Below are 16,892 nucleotides of genomic sequence, written 5' to 3' on the forward strand. Positions count from 1 at the left end.
CGCGATAAGTCATTCCAAAAATCATGGCAACGGACGTTAGGTTTATGTATATCCCAGCCACCGCACTAGCCATTATTATTAATCAAAGGAGATGTATGTGTGTTTTCCCATTATTAATGGCAAGGAAAAACGCTTATACTTGAGAGCGGCACATATGAGGTGTTTCTGGGTGTTTCTCCCTCATTTCTGCTTCGAGGTCTTGATTGTGCCATTTATGTGAGGTTTAGAATCCATTATTCCTGTAATTCTTTTGTCTTTTATGAATTTAATAAAGAACTCTGTCTCGTATTCTGTCCAAACACACTGCGTCATCTATGTCAGGTGACCTGTAAATGCGCAAAAACTGTTTCCATTGCAGTTTTTCAAAATATTTCTTTTTCGAATTGCCTGAAAAACCACCTCATGCGAGCGTAAAAACTTTTTTTGCGATAAATGGGAGTTTTCGCGAAATTGACATGTTTCCATTGGCCGTATTTTCAATTCGCAATTTCAATTTGCGCAATTTGATGGGTAATGGAAACGCGGCTTATGTCTCTCCAATGCTGGAAAACTTCTCCAGTATTAATGCGGTTTCTAAAGCATTTGCCTGATTGTAACCCTTCTGTAACCCAATTATATTCTTCTGACCTTTTACTCTTTGGTAATATACAAATCTTCCTCTTGCTCACTCTTTCTCCTCCCCCATCATGAGCGGATACGCCCCCTATTGATGATTGCCTGCAAGAATGTTTTTCTGTTTTTTTTTTTTTCTATTTACACAGCTAGGACTATGTATAAAAAAAAAAAATTCAGCACACAGAACAGAAATCAGCAAATATTTACAAAAAAAATTTTTAGGTGTTCATTTTAATTTTCAAGAGCATTTTTCTGAAATTGCTAACTGCACCTTTAAAAGTTTAGGAATCTGTAAGACTTGTTTTGAAAGAAGTCTCTTGTGCTCACAAGGTCTGCAAAACAGTAATATTGTGAAATATTATTACAATTAAAAAAAACTTTCTATTTTGATATATATAAATTCAAAGCGGTTACAATTTTAAAAACAGCTTTCTGTTTTAATATATTTTTAAATGCAATTTATTCCTGTTTTGGCAAAGCTGAATTTTCAGCATCATTACTCCAGTCTCCAGTGTCACATGATCCTTCAGAAATCATTCTGATATGCTGATTTGGTGCTCAAGACATTTCCTATTATCTTCAATGCTATGTAACATTTTTGTGGAAACCGTGAAACAATTTTTCAGGATTCTTTGATGAACAGAACATTTTCAAAAAGAGATAATGATAAAGAGATAATATTAATTTCTTTAAAAAAATATTTATTAATGACCACAAACTTTTGAACGCTAGTGTAGATGTGTGTGCATACTAAGTGTTTGCGAGCATTATAAATCACCTTTCCATTTAGAGTCCAGTCTTCTGAAAATTCCCCTTCAAATGTGGTGTCATCTTCCGACAGTAGCACCCCAGTCCCCTTGGAGAGAAACAAATTATAAGATTAAAAAAAGTTATTTTTTATACTTTACTAGCAAAAAAGTCTGTAATTGTGCTTATGTCAGGTTTTGTCATTTTTGTAGGTTCAAAAACAGTAAAACCTAATGTGTGGGGAAAAAACAGGAGCTATATTTTGTAGTGAAAAGATGGCACTTACTCAAATATAATTTTAACAAAAAATCATATCCATAATATTTGATAAATATGTGATAACTGTTAAATAAAAGCAACAATGCTCAAGAGGCCATTATATATTGTGAATATAGTCATAATCAAGCATGGCTTATCATACAGTACCTACTTTGCTTAAATAAAACCAAATGTGTGTATGTGAACCTCACCATCATTTTATTGTTGCTAAAAGCTCCTTCATAGTAGAGGCCGAATTGTGTAACAACAACTCCGTTCCCCTGACGCTGATCATCCAGCCACATGCCCATGTACTTCTCCCCTCTGACACAAACAACAGTTAGTATAGAGCACATATACTTACTCTTGTCTTAATGTGTGTAATATGTTTAAAGACCCCCTGTAGTGAAAAACAAGTTTTTAATGTTGTTAATATGTCTATGTGGTGTTTTTAATATGCTTTGAACTACCATTGCTGAGTATTTTATTCTTAAAACTGCAGTGAACCAAAGACAGTCTCAAAAACGCGGTTTGAAATCGCGATGTTTCTGACGTCACAAACTACCTTGTAACCAATCACATCAACGAGTGGATCTCTGAGCTGGTGCGAGTGAGTGGAGGCAGGGCTAATTTGCATATTCATAAAACCGCGTATACTAAATGAGGCAAGAGTGTAGAGTTAAGGCTGATTTATACTTCTGCGTCGGACCTACGCCGGAGCCTCTACGCTGTAGGCAACGCGTTGGTTTTCATTTATACTTCTGCGTCGTTGTCCGCGTTCACGCGCGCAGAGGGAGCATGTGAAACCCGAGGGAGCGGTCCTAGCAGACCAATCACAGCGCTTGCGTCCGCGTAGAGTTGACGCGTTGTTACATTTTTGGAGAGGTGCACGTCAGGGTACGCCGAAGGGTACGCGCGCTACACACAGCCTACGACGTAGCTACGGCGTAAGTTCGACGCAGAAGTATAAATTGGGCTTTATATTCAAGCTATTTTAAAGGGATACTTCACCGATTAGCATTAAGCTTTGTATCAGTAGAAACCCGGTAGTATTTTCGAATGATCGTGCTTCCCTCCCTCATGTCCCCCTGAGATGAGAGATTTCTGTATTGTGTGTCTGGAAAAAAACCTCAGAGGCTCGGAGGCTTTTTTGGCCAGAGGCTAGAGACTACAGCCAGTAGGAGGAGCTCGTTCCGCATGTTTTCAACCCGCCCATAGGGGGTGGGATCTCACGATAAAACGGCGTCTTTTCAGTTTCAAGTCAACTATAGCCTAGTTGTATCATTTCTTCCAATACTGCCCTCTGTAACCGGTAGGCGTGGCTTGGGAGTGGCCTCGTAGGGCAGCGAATCAAGTGCATTCTGGGAGTTGTCTTTCATCCACATGAGCCAAAAATACATTTTCTGGCTTTTCTCAGTCTAGAAGGCACCAACTTCTAAAATAATTTCACATTTCTACTACATAAATGACCCAATTTAAATACTTATTCATCTTTCCAGCGGTGAAATATCCCTTAAGGCATGAAGACATTTGTTTTCAAGGAAAAAACTTTTAAATATGTCATTTTGGTGATCAAAGATGAGTTTTAAGGGATACAATTATTGACTACAGGGGGACTTTAATACATTTCAATTCAAGTCCATATAAATGCCACAACCATTATGCGACCTCAACCCTTCTTGTCTATTTGCATACCTGGTGATGTCATCAAAAACTCCATAGCCAGATTTTTTGTCGTACTGCCACTGGCCGATGAAGACACTGGGAGAGGTGGAATTCAGCTTCCCGCTACGCAACATCCCATGGCCATGACGCATGTTATCTTGAAACAAGCCCTCGTACACTTCACCAGATACATACCTGAACACAAACACACACTCTCTCTGTCAGTTCCATGAAATTTACACAGTTTATATTTGTTTTTTTTATTTACTTTTTTTTTTTTTTGACTTATCAAATCTCAAAAGACTTGCACTTGCCATCACAGAAATTATATTTTAATTTATATTAAAAATAAAAAATGTTTTAATAATATTTCACAACTGTTTTTATTGTATTTTTGATCAAAGAAATGCAGACTTTGTGAGCATAAGAGACTTATTTAAAAAAAAAAAAAAAAATCGTACAGACCCAAACCTTTTAAAAACGGTAGTGTACATACAGAAATAAACATTTACATTACAGAAAAATAATAAAAACACACAACCACCAACCTGAATGTTCCAAAGCCGTGCATCTTGCCATCCTTCCATTGCCCTTGGTAATGATCACAGCTGTTCAGGTTTTTGTTCGGCACAACATAATCTCCAAATCTGCAAAGGAAACAATAATTGAAATATTTCCAGAAATGGAAAATAAGAGAAGTCAGCATAATAATCTGAAAAAAACGAACCCATCTTCAAGGCCATTCTTGAATGTCCCTGTGTACATTCGTCCATCGAGCCATTTGACCACGCCCCTAGAATACACACATAGCCAATCATCATCATCATCATCTCTCTTTTAAGAAGACTTTCACACCCACAGTTCCCTGTCCAATGACCTACCGCCCGTGGGGTTTCCCTGAGACCCAACGGCCCTCATACGTGGCCTCCTTGAGCCGAATGTCTTTGTAGAACGTGTACGATGCCGTCCGTGAAATGGGCGGGTCTGCTCTCTGTGTCACCGCTGTAGAAGGCGGTATCCCATCATGCCCCAGTCCGCTAAGCGCCTGCTCCACCGCCTGGTTTATAGAACGAAACCACTTCGCCTGGGAAGCAGGACATCACCGTTTAACCAACTATGCATGTTCGTTTCTGTAAAGCTCATTATCATTTCGAGTCAAGCCGGGTCTACCTTTTCAGCCGGAGAAGAGGCCAGCAGAGTGAATGTCTCTTCTGGTGAAGTCACTTTTAAACCATATCTGCACAAAACAACACAAATCAACACTCTGTATATGTTGTTTTATATACACTTTACTGCTCAATAATGCTAATATAAATGACTGGCACACTCACAGGGCCGTGTTCTCCTCAGGAATCGGCTCCACCCACAGAGTAGCCAATGGGAAGATGTGATGAGTGGAAAACTGGGAGGGATTAAAAAAAGAAATAACTAAAGCAAGAACAATATCCTGAAAATGAATGCATTAGGAATGTACACAATTCTGCTGCCCGTTCCTGATCAGTGATGCACAATATATCAGTACCATATCAGTTATCAGCAGATATTAGGATATATATATGTACTATATATATATATATATATATATATATATATATATATATATATATATATATATATATATATATATATATATATAAAATATTGAATATTTAATTGTGCATGTATTTCCCCTGTTTTTTGTTTGTTTGTTTTTTTCATTTAGATTACCTTTGCCTCACTCAAAGTTATTTAAAAACACTAATAACTTAATGACTTTATTACAATTTAATCTATGGAAAATGTCAAAATGAATATCCATTTGTCATACTCCTACACTCCTGTTCAAAAGTTTACCAGATTTTTTGTTTTCTCACCAAGGCTGCATTTATTTGATCAAAAATAAAGGAAAAAAACATAATAATGTAGAATATTATTTCAATTTAAAATAACTGTTTTCTATTTGAATATATTTTCAAATGTAATTTACGCCTGTAATGGCAAAGCTGAATTTTCAGCATCATTACTCCAGTCTTCAGCGTCACATGATCCTTAAGAAATCGTTTTAATATGCTGATTTGGTGCTCAAGAAACATTTCTTATTATTATGCTTAATATTTTTGTGGAAACTGTGCTGCATTTTTACAAGATTCTTTGATTAATAGAACGGGATTTGAAATAGATTTCTTTTGAACAATGTAAATGTCTTTACAGATCAATTTAATGCATCATTGCTGAATAAAAGTATTAATTTCTTTTTAAAAAAAACATACTTAAAGGACTTCATCTAGATTTGTGATTTATTTTTAATTTATTTAGGCAAAAAAGTATGGAATCTGAATATCTGAAATTTAGATTTCGGATGTCATATGGTTTATTTCCAAGTGTCATGCTAAACTGTATCTGGTAAACCAACTGTGAATCGATTTACAGTTGTTGACTTACATAACTGTAGTTTTTTAAAATGTAAAACATTGTTCTTTTTCCTAAGAGCACATTTTTGTTCTTTTGGGATGGAAAGGGATAATGCTGATGAAAGGACAAACAGACACATATATATACACACTGAAAGAGGTGTCAAGGGAAAAAAAACAGGGATAAAAATAATGGATTATCATCTCAAATACTGATACATTCACTAAGACAAGAATCGGCATTAAACAGAACCACTACTGTATAACATAAAACCATCCAGCACAACATGCCCCTTAAATTACAACCAGATACAGGTACAATTATGCATAAGTGTTATAACATATCTTTAACAAAGGATTTGCAAGCAGGAAGCCTTGGAATGTACCCAACCAGATGTACTGTCGTCTTACTAGAGTTTTAGACCACACAGAAACAAGACATTTTGGACAAGGTACTGTAGAGTGTAAGCACTACAGGAATTTGTCAAAACTACAGGTTCAAACTGAACTCATTACAAATATACGTCATTTATAATAATTGATTACATTCTCTTTAAAGGAATATTTAGAGTTAAATACAACTTAAGCTTTCCTGACAGCATCTGTGGCCACAGAAAATCATTTTGATTCGTCCATCAGTTTGTTGAGTAATACGCTTTTTTAAATGTATTTTATGTACCCTATAGGGTTTGTTTTTGGTTTTTGATATATGTTGTAATCAGTCATATACATTTATATATTTGTTATTGTAATTTAGCTCTTTCTTTAATTTCATAATAAATTTCTCTCTTTTTTTTCTTTGTTATTTAGGTGGAGGCTTTAAATAAGCACTTTTGGGGTTTCTATCTCTCCCCGCACAGTATATGGATTCTATTTTCTAGTTATTATTGTATACATTTTATATCGTGCAAATAAATTAAACTAAATGCTTCAAATGGAAGCCTATGGAGAGACTGTACAGCACAACAAGTTTAAAACGTGAAACAGCCACACTGTTGCAAAAGGATAATAATATGACATAACTGACATGACTAACTATCAATAAAGTACTTTTTGGCGGAGCAAACCTCCACCCACAGGAATTAAAGGATTAGTTCATTTCAAAATGAAAATGCTGTCATCATTTAATCACCCTCAAGTTGTTTCAAACCTGGATGAATTTCTTTCTTCTGCTGAACACAAAAAATATATGTTTTGAAGAATGTCGGTAACCAAACTGTCAATGGGGTCCATCAACTGTCCGGTCACCGACATTCTTCAAAATATCTTCCTTTGTGTTCAGCAGAAGAAAGAAATTAATTCAGGTTTGAAACAACTTGAGGGTGATTAAATGATGACAGCATTTTCATTTTGAAGTGAACTATTCCTTTAAGTATGTAACGCATAATCAGAAATTTATCCACCTTGAAATTAAGTCAAACTGACTTGCCCCATAGACTTCTATTGTAAGTGCATCAGTTATTATAGTTAACTAAATTTAAAAGTAAAACAATAATTACTTGAAATAAAATAAACACTGATTAGCATAAACATATTTTTTACTGTAGGACGAGTCAAAATTATTTTCGGATTAATTGGATGCCTCGAGCATTAAATAAAAGTTTTATTTAACTGCTAATATTCCTTTAACAGAAGCATTGACTAAACACTACAGCTGTAGGGTGCATCCTTGGGCACTAGGGGACAGTATGCTATGGAGGAAACTCTTCATTCGTACAGCCCATACTTACAAGACTCTTATAGGGGACCATGCCCTACCAAAACAAAGATAAACATCACTAAAACATCAGTCATTTTGAAACAGATTGTTAGTCTGGCCCTATAAGCGAATATAAAAAAAGAAGTGAAAGCATTGAGTAAGGAAAGAAGCATGAAACCAACAGAAAAGGCAGAGATAAAGCAGAAACGATACTGAAATGGCGGTGAAACGTACATATAAAGAGGCAAACCTGTGCGTGAACGAGGGCATCGTTGAACAGCATGAACCAGTTGACGGAAAAACGTCCCGCGTTCTGAAGAGTCAAAGCCTTATTACTGCTCTCACAGATCAGCCGACGGGATGGTTTACGAAGAGAGTCCTGAGAAAAGAGGAGAACTCTTAATGAACAGCCCGACTTCGTTCACGTTCTCTCTCTCTCTTCCACAAGTGGACTGAAATAAAACGATCTGCTCAGCAGGAAGAGCACCTGGCGGTGTGGTGTGCATTAAACTGACAGGTAAAGTGCTTCTAAGGGCCTGAGACAACAGCAAGGTGACTCACGGTCATCTTCCCAGGAAAGCTCTTCCAGAAGTGGAGCGTGCACTCGGCTTCCTTCCTCCTCCTCTTCAGATGAAGAGCCATTGACTCATACTTTGAGCAGGCATCCTGCAGCTTCTGATAATCCACAGAACTCTGCCACACAGAGACAGAAATTAGATTTACGTAATGACAGTGTTTCGACTGAAAATCAGTGGAAACTGCAGCTCTGCCAGTATTGCTATTTTTGAATAGAATGAAAATTTTCATTACACACATATATTTATTTATTTTTTTGCTTTTTCAGGTTGGTTCAGTTTATCATTTGATAACAAAATTAGTAACCCAACCAATCTGAATAAGTAAAAAAAAAAGAAAAAGAAGAAAAAAAGAAAGGCATATTTATATGAATATTATTTTATGTGTTATTTTGTGTGTGTATATATTATTATATTTATTTGGAAATCATGGAGGGGTCTGAAATTGTCATCGTAGGTGCATGTCCACTGTGAGAGACATAATCTAAAAAAAAAAATCCAGAAATCACAATATATGATTTTTTAACTATTTATTTGTATGATACAGCTGCAAATAAGTATTTGAACACCTGTCTATCAGCTAGAATTCTGACCCTCAAAGACCTGTTAGTCTGCCTTTAAAATGTCCACCTCCACTCCATTTATTATCCTAAATTAGATGCACCTGTTTGAGGTTGTTAGCTGCATAAAGACACCTGTCCACCCCATACAATCAGTAAGAATCCAACTACTAACATGGCCAAGACCAAAGAGCTGTCCAAAGACACTAGAGACAAAATTGTACACCTCCACAAGGCTGGAAAGGGCTATGGGGAAATTGGCAAGCAGCTTGGTGAAAAAAGGCCCGCTGTTGGAGCAATCATTAGAAAATGGAAGAAGCTAAACATGACTGTCAATCTCCCTCGGACTGGGGCTCCATGCAAGATCTCACCTCGTGGGGTCTCAATGATCCTAAGAAAGGTGAGAAATCAGCCCAGAACTACACGGGAGGAGCTGGTCAATGACCTGAAAAGAGCTGGGACCACCGTTTCCAAGGTTACTGTTGGTAATACACTAAGACGTCATGGTTTGAAATCATGCATGGCACGGAAGGTTCCCCTGCTTAAACCAGCACATGTCAAGGCCCGTCTTAAGTTTGCCAATGACCATTTGGATGATCCAGAGGAGTCATGGGAGAAAGTCATGTGGTCAGATGAGACCAAAATAGAACTTTTTGGTCATAATTCCACTAAACGTGTTTGGAGGAAGAAGAATGATGAGTACCATCCCAAGAACACCATCCCTACTGTGAAGCATGGGGGTGGTAGCATCATGCTTTGGGGGTGTTTTTCTGCACATGGGACAGGGCGACTGCACTGTATTAAGGAGAGGATGACCGGAGCCATGTATTGCGAGATTTTGGGGAACAACCTCCTTCCCTCAGTTAGAGCATTGAAGATGGGTCGAGGCTGGGTCTTCCAACATGACAATGACCCGAAGCACACAGCCAGGATAACCAAGGAGTGGCTCTGTAAGAAGCATATCAAGGTTCTGGCGTGGCCTAGCCAGTCTCCAGACCTAAACCCAATAGAGAATCTTTGGAGGGAGCTCAAACTCCGTGTTTCTCAGCGACAGCCCAGAAACCTGACTGATCTAGAGAAGATCTGTGTGGAGGAGTGGGCCAAAATCCCTCCTGCAGTGTGTGCAAACCTGGTGAAAAACTACAGGAAACGTTTGACCTCTGTAATTGCAAACAAAGGCTACTGTACCAAATATTAACATTGATTTTATCAGGTGTTCAAATACTTATTTGCAGCTGTATCATACAAATAAATAGTTAAAAAATCATACATTATGATTTCTCTATATTTTTTTTTTAGATTATGTCTCTCACAGTGGACATGCACCTACGATGACAATTTCAGACCCCTCCATGATTTCTAAGTGGGAGAACTTGCAAAATAGCAGGGTGTTCAAATACTTATTTTCCTCACTGTATATATATATACACATATATATACATACATACATACATACATACATACATACATATATATATATATATATATATATATATATATATATATATACATACATACATATATATACATATATATATATATATATATATATATATATATATATATATATATATACACATATGTATATATATATGTATATATATATATATATATATATATATATATATATACATATATATACATATATATATATATATATATATATATATACACATACATACATACATACATACATATATATATTTATTTATTTTTGTAGTTAATTTCAGTCAAAAGTGGTTCTAACAAGTATTTTCTCAGACCACTGTTGTATTAGTTGTTTATGAAGACGAATCAGAGCCAACAAAACATTACAATGTTCATTTACATTACCACATTATGGTTTCATGCTGTAACAATAAAACTGGAAAACATGGATGTGAAATGAAAGTTTTCCAGTGTTTCCAGTGAGTACCCACCACCTCATAGCAGGTAGCCAGTTTTAGCAGCAGTCGTCCATATTCATGCAGGTGCTTTATGGGCAGGTAAAAGAGATGTGGCAGAACATCCACCAAGGGCAAACCCTCTTCAGAACATTCAGACAACCTCTGAACAACCTCTGCCCCTTTGCCAAACACATCACTTCAAAACAGAGTCAAACAGACAGATTATTGTTAATCTATATCAACCTGTAATCATGTTAACTTGAGATATTTTCACATATCTAGAATTTTGCAGCAAGTGCTTTGGAAAGCATTTGGGACAGGGCATTACACACACATATACAACTTACTGGCAAGGTTTGACAAGGGCTTGGAACCCTCCCATGACTAAGAGATCACCCACAGCACAACAGTACCTGCATGACACAATAAGAAAGATAAGGGCATTATTACAGATAGGAAAACCAGCTGACTTGTGAAGAAGGGTACAACATTTTTGAGCAATAAACTCCTATGAATTTTACAATCATTTGTTATTACAGAACAATATTTTTTAATGACTGTATAGAGAGACTGCAGCCAGAAAGAGTACTTTCTAGTTAATAGAATAAAACTATTTCAAAAAGAGATTCCCATGACTTTTATTTAAAGTGCCCCTATTATGCTATTTTAAAGGTCGACAGTATGAAGCAAACTCTTCCAGTCTCAGCAACAACTACAACATTTGACGGTCAAAGTTGTTCGCGGGCAGCCAATGAAGACCATTGGCATTACCAAATTTGTTACAAACCTACATAGGTTCGCGCAAGTAAGACTGGAATTACTGACGACACGCTTCAGGCAGTTCAGAATCGGTTCTTTTTTATTTTGGGGAACAATACCTCATGAAAGGTAATTTCTTAAATATAATAAGCATAATGGGGCACTTTCATTTCAGTTACTTTAAAAAAAATAAAAAAAATAAAATTCTCCAGGTTTTCCAGGACCTTACACACTCAAAACTTGGGCGCACTGGGAAAAGCCCTCAACTAGAGATATCTGATTCTGGATCAAATCTCTGACTTTTAAAGAAAATCGAAACTTATAATCATCTTGAACAACGTAAAGGTCCAAATGAGGTTCTGTCTGATTTAAGACATTTGAGGATTTTTTTTCCAATTATACATCATATTAGAAGTATTAAATATGTAAAGCTGGAATATATTTCTTTTGAATTAGAAGTTAATTCGCTCTGTAGAGAAAATAACTTGCTGAAAACATCCTGAAATTCAGAAACACAGCAGATTTACAGTAATCTGATTTCAAGATACTGTGTTTATCTGGTCAGACTCAACAGGGGTCTTGTGCTCTGGCTTTTTCCAAATTGATGAACATTGAACAGGCAATGCTATTTAAACATGTCTGATATTATGTTAAATATGGTGATGGCTGTGACACATCTACACAGTACACTTTAAAGAGCAATTTAAATCCTGTACTTCATGTTATGTCATTATTAATGAGCATTGGGTAACAAACAACATTCAACCTCTTATTCCATCCGCTGAGGTGACCACTTAATGCTTCAGATTCTTTAATCGTGTGTGTGTGTGTGCTGTATACTTGCTCTGAATATGTGTCCAGGAACAGATGTGCGTCGTCAAGAATAACAAGACCTCGTATATCACGCGAACGCCGCAGGAAAGAGGTGAGAAAGGCCGAGTTTTGACCTGTGAGCTGAGACAGCCGACTCAGTCGTCCAATCAGATTTTGCAGCAGCCCTGCAGTGGACTGACCGAGGCCGGAGCTTAGCGAATCTTAAAAAAATAATAAATAAAAATTAATAACATAAGACCTAAAAATCCCAAATGATTATTCAGACACACAGGACAGACATTTCTTGTTTTGGGCTTTATTTCTATAAAATTTGCAACATGTCTAACACATAAATACTTACAGTTTTAAGTATAACTGCATAATAAAAAATAAAATAAAAAAAAAGGCATACAGATAGCCATCTTTAAATATCAAGACAAACACCATATTATATTATAGTATATAGGTGTTAGTTTAGCATCATTAACATACTATTATAGTTTTTGTTCATATTTTGAATTAGATTATATTTTTATATTTTCACTTTAATTTTAGTTCAATATAATAGAAATGTTTTGTATATTTGTAATTTGTATTATATTGTCTATAGAGTATTTAATAATTGTTATTTTTATTAGTTTTAGTTATTTTAGTACTTCAACTTTAAATGAAAACGAGAGATTTTGCCTTATTTGACATTAGTTTCATTTCAAGTAACACATTTTTGTATGGTTTTAAATTTAGTTAAAAATAATAACCTTGTTGCATACATCAAGAGATTGTAAATTATTATAACACTTTCACTGAATTAGACCATCATTTTACAGCTTAAGCAGGGCTATAATGAAGATATGTTAATGAAAGTCACACAAACACACACACACACTGTCATACCCAGTTTGAGCAATGGCTGGAGCAGAAGACTCTTGATATTGCTGAGTTTGCAGTAATATTTCCTCTCTGCAGCCGCCAGCTCATGCAGACTAGCAATAAAACCCATTACATTACGATCCGTCAGCGCCGCACATGTCCGTCCACCTGCACACACACTGCTTACATAGCCCAACTACCACACACACACACACAATAAAAAGAGACATAGTTATGTAAATAACTGTGATAACACATCATCAATGTGCAGAATTTAAAGCACATTAATCTGAAAATATAGTTTATTATATACAATAGCAATTCGAAGTGATGATGATGATGATAATGATGACAAAGGCTTGCTCACATTCATACAAAAGGGCAGCAGCACTGGTTGCTGTGTGTACTCTCCGGTCGGCTCCTCCTCCTCCGTTTTCTCTGCCACTTCTTTCACCTGCTGCCCACTGTAGTACAGGATTGGCTGCATACAGTCTCCATCAGCCAATAAGAGAGTGTGTTGTTTCCCCGCCCCGATATCCCACACGCGAATCCCATCTGACAGCTGCGCAAAGACAAAAGAGGACAAACAAAGCAAAAGAGGACAAACAAAGCAAAAGAGGACAAACAAAGAAAACAAGTCATGGATCAGTATGTTGTCAATGTCAAAACAAATTTGGGCACTAGCAAGGGCCTTAATCCAATAAACACGGGAACACTGATGACTTGATTCACTGTTACATGATTGTGTAATTGTGCATTAAACCATCATTGGTAATTCAATAACAATTCAAGTTGGTCTAAATGGTTTTGTTTATCATGCATCTTCCTTGTAGATGTTATATAATACAGTGGCCTCATGAAATATGTACTCATCCTTCATTTTAAACGGTTTAAGTGAACAGCTGATGCTCACTGGTTATAACATTGCATTGTGGGAATTGTTAGGTATTTAATGTTTAAGTGCACCCTTGGCAGTGTTCTGACTACTGAATTAGGGAGCTGACCAAGACTCATCCAAACAAACTGGATACATTTGTACACTAGATGTCTTAAGACTCACATTGCTGGAAGGTGTGCGCGAGTGTCAAAAGTTTCTAACCTTGCCATACTTTCAGGGCAATATTCCCATACACAACTAGACCAGAAAAAAATAACTTTTTTTGGGTTATTGAATAGTGTTATTCTGTTATATAATTAAAAAGTGCTTAATTTTAAACCAATTTAATAACTGAATGGTATACCCTCATTTAAGTAAATGTGTGTTGTTATATCGATACAATGTTATAGAAATGATATGAGAAATAAAATTTGTGTAAAATTTGAATTAATAAAATTTACAAATGGTTATAGAAATAAAATTAAATATAATATCAATATATTATAAATATAATAATAATAATATTATTATTATTACTAACTATACTACTGTTCAAAAGTTTGGGGTCGGTAAGATTTTCCTATGCTCACCAGGGCTGTCTTTATTTGCTCCAAAATACAGTAAAAAGTGTAAAAATATAAAATATTATTAAAATTTTAAACTGATTGTAAAATGTAATTTATTTCTGTGATGGTAAAGCTGAATTTTCAGCAGCAATTTCTCCAGTCTTCAGTGTCACATGATCCTTCAGAAATCATTCTAATATGCTGATTTGCTGCTCAAGAAACATTTTATTATTACCACAGTTGAAAACAGTTGTGCCGTTTAATATTTTTGTGGATTTTTTTATTCAGGATTCTTTGATGAATAGAAAGCTCAAAAGAACAGCATTTAGCTGAAAATGAATTTTATAAATATCTTTATTTTCAATTTTGATCAATTGAATGCACCCTTGTCTTTCAAACACTTTTGAATGTTAGTGAAGAAAATATAGATTGTAAATGGACAAATATTAGCCTTTTTAATGACTTTTTTAAAACCATTTTAAAATTTCCAAACCTTTTGATCCATTTCAAAATGTTATCCTCCCTGTTGTGATATTTTTCTGTGTTATGTGCATGTGTGGATATACCTTGGCTAAGTGAGGGAAGCTGGTGGGTGATTCCATGTGTCCCAGCTGCCCAGAAGTGTTGCATCCCCAGGAGAACACCTGCCATACACACACATTACAGGAGGATTACACTAATACACACTCAGCACTCAAGAGAAAATCCACAGATATGCAGATGAAGTGCGTCACCTGTGATTGGGCGGTCAGGGCGAGAGAGTGATGATCACCTGCAGCCACTCTCAACACCTCTTTACCATTCAGACTCTTTACACAGACGGGCTGCAGTCTGGAAAGAAAGAGGGAGAGAAATCACTACATCAGGTTCCTCTGTGATGCATCTAATGAGGCTGCCCTCATTTTGGCAGAGCACATTCAATTTAAAGCCCTGAACTCTTATGTAATTCATGAGTTGTTAGGGAAGACTGGAGCTCTTCGTGCCAACCCTGATGATGGGAAGACTCTGACCTGGGAAGGAGGTCACCATGTCCAAGCTGCCCTTCCTGGCCTCGGCCCCAGCTCCACACTTCTGTCTGCAAAGAAGGCAGGTGGGCATCGGCTTCAGGTATGCCTCCTGGAGTGAGCGGGATGGCCCGTGCACGGGGGCGGCTCGTTCGCCGCAAAAGACGAGGAGACACTGAGAGAGTAGGAACGAGAGAGAGAATAAACAACAAAACATATTCAAAGAAATTTAGAACATCAATATACAGGGCCCTATCATACACCCGGCGCAATGCAGCGAGTGTTTTTTGCTAGTTTCAGCCCGACGCAGTTATCATTTTCACGTTCTGCGCCACGTTGTTTAATAGCAAATGCATTTGCGCCCATGGGCATTCGCCGACCATTTTTCCCGTCGTTAAACTAGCAGAAGTATATTCGGACACGCCCTAAGTGCACTTGCGCCTTGCGCTAGGGCCCTTAGAGGCAGAACACAGTCCACATCCAAACAAAGACAGATCATAAGAAAATGCAAATCATGTCAGATTGTTCCTCATAGAATATGCATTAGTTTGATTCTGCTATATGAACACAAACAAAGAGCATAGGGAAAATTCCCATGAATCATTTAACAGCACAGACAAAGACCTACAGACTAGGCCAACTTCAGTTTAACTCTGTAAAACACACTCATATATACACGGTATGGCGAGGTGCACACACAAATAAACACACACAGACTGCTGTCATGCTGAGTTATGTTCCAGCCCCACTGGGGTCCATCTGTCGCGCAGGAGGGGGCGAGGAGACAAGAAAAGGTGTGTTTGTAGCAGGTAGCTGGACGCCATTGTCTTCTCTAGCCTGTGTATCAGCGGATTTATGAACTCAGACAAACACACAACCAGGCTGAGGTACACTATTAAAAATAAAGGCTCTTTACTGGCATCGATGGTTCGCTGAAGAATCATGAACATTCATTTTCATTGTATAAAAGGTTATTTACAGAGGAAAAATGTTTTTAGATTCTAAGAAGAAAATGTTTCTGGAAAATGGAACTGTTCACTGAAAGCTTCTTTGGAGAAACAAAAATGGTTCTTCCCTCTTTTAGAAACTTTATTTTTAAGAGTGTGTCCTGGAGCCTCATGAGCAGAGAGGTCCAAAACATTTTCTCATATCACAATCTCTAACTCAGCAAACTAAATGTAAATCACTTTAAAAACATGCAAAGCACCAGAGCAGAACGTTTCTGACATTTCTGGAAAGTTTTGATTACATAAATTAAAAGGGGGGTGTATTCATGTATCTACAACCTGCTCGTTACTAAAAATCAGAAGGTCTACTTCTCGCTAAATTGAATCGCACAAAGTGTCAACAACATGACTTGGTCATATTTCTCCCAAACACAAATATAACTTTTTTTTTATATTTTAATTAAAACAAGCAAGAATTTTCTTCATTATGACATTTTTATGAAAATTATGCCCATTTTCACCCAAATTCAATTACTCTAATGTAAAAATTCTCAAAAATATTATTCAAATAATTAATTGTAAAAAATATTTTCTTTTAACATATGCACTACCGTTCAAAAGTTTGGGTTGTGTAAGATTTTTTTTATTGTTTTTAAAAGAA

The 16,892-nt window shown here is 36.5% G+C and overlaps 1 protein-coding gene across 4 annotated transcripts in view; it reads right to left on the reverse strand.

The window, feature by feature from the left end:
* The window catches only part of als2b (alsin Rho guanine nucleotide exchange factor ALS2 b), a 31,567-nt gene that overhangs the window by 7,265 nt on the left and 7,410 nt on the right, over positions 1 to 16,892 (reverse strand). For 2 of the 4 annotated variants that reach the window (XM_084128962.1, XM_084128960.1), the window contains 19 exons: positions 15,291 to 15,459; positions 15,015 to 15,111; positions 14,847 to 14,924; positions 13,205 to 13,399; positions 12,862 to 13,033; positions 11,999 to 12,188; positions 10,743 to 10,808; positions 10,429 to 10,591; positions 7,936 to 8,067; positions 7,625 to 7,753; positions 7,406 to 7,429; positions 4,617 to 4,687; positions 4,456 to 4,522; positions 4,167 to 4,369; positions 4,013 to 4,078; positions 3,834 to 3,932; positions 3,316 to 3,480; positions 1,833 to 1,944; positions 1,394 to 1,471 (listed from right to left, as the gene is read on the reverse strand). In XM_084128962.1, the coding sequence (XP_083985088.1) occupies positions 1,394 to 1,471; positions 1,833 to 1,944; positions 3,316 to 3,480; positions 3,834 to 3,932; positions 4,013 to 4,078; positions 4,167 to 4,369; positions 4,456 to 4,522; positions 4,617 to 4,687; positions 7,406 to 7,429; positions 7,625 to 7,753; positions 7,936 to 8,067; positions 10,429 to 10,591; positions 10,743 to 10,808; positions 11,999 to 12,188; positions 12,862 to 13,033; positions 13,205 to 13,399; positions 14,847 to 14,924; positions 15,015 to 15,111; positions 15,291 to 15,459 (2,276 nt within the window). The remainder of the gene's footprint in view (positions 1 to 1,393; positions 1,472 to 1,832; positions 1,945 to 3,315; positions 3,481 to 3,833; positions 3,933 to 4,012; positions 4,079 to 4,166; positions 4,370 to 4,455; positions 4,523 to 4,616; positions 4,688 to 7,405; positions 7,430 to 7,624; positions 7,754 to 7,935; positions 8,068 to 10,428; positions 10,592 to 10,742; positions 10,809 to 11,998; positions 12,189 to 12,861; positions 13,034 to 13,204; positions 13,400 to 14,846; positions 14,925 to 15,014; positions 15,112 to 15,290; positions 15,460 to 16,892) is intronic. The other 2 variants (XM_084128963.1, XM_084128961.1) reach the window with 1 other exon arrangement.

This window comes from Abramis brama (genome assembly GCF_963993115.1).
Source record: "Abramis brama genome assembly, chromosome: 11".
NCBI classification, from domain to species: Eukaryota; Metazoa; Chordata; class Actinopteri; order Cypriniformes; family Leuciscidae; genus Abramis; species Abramis brama.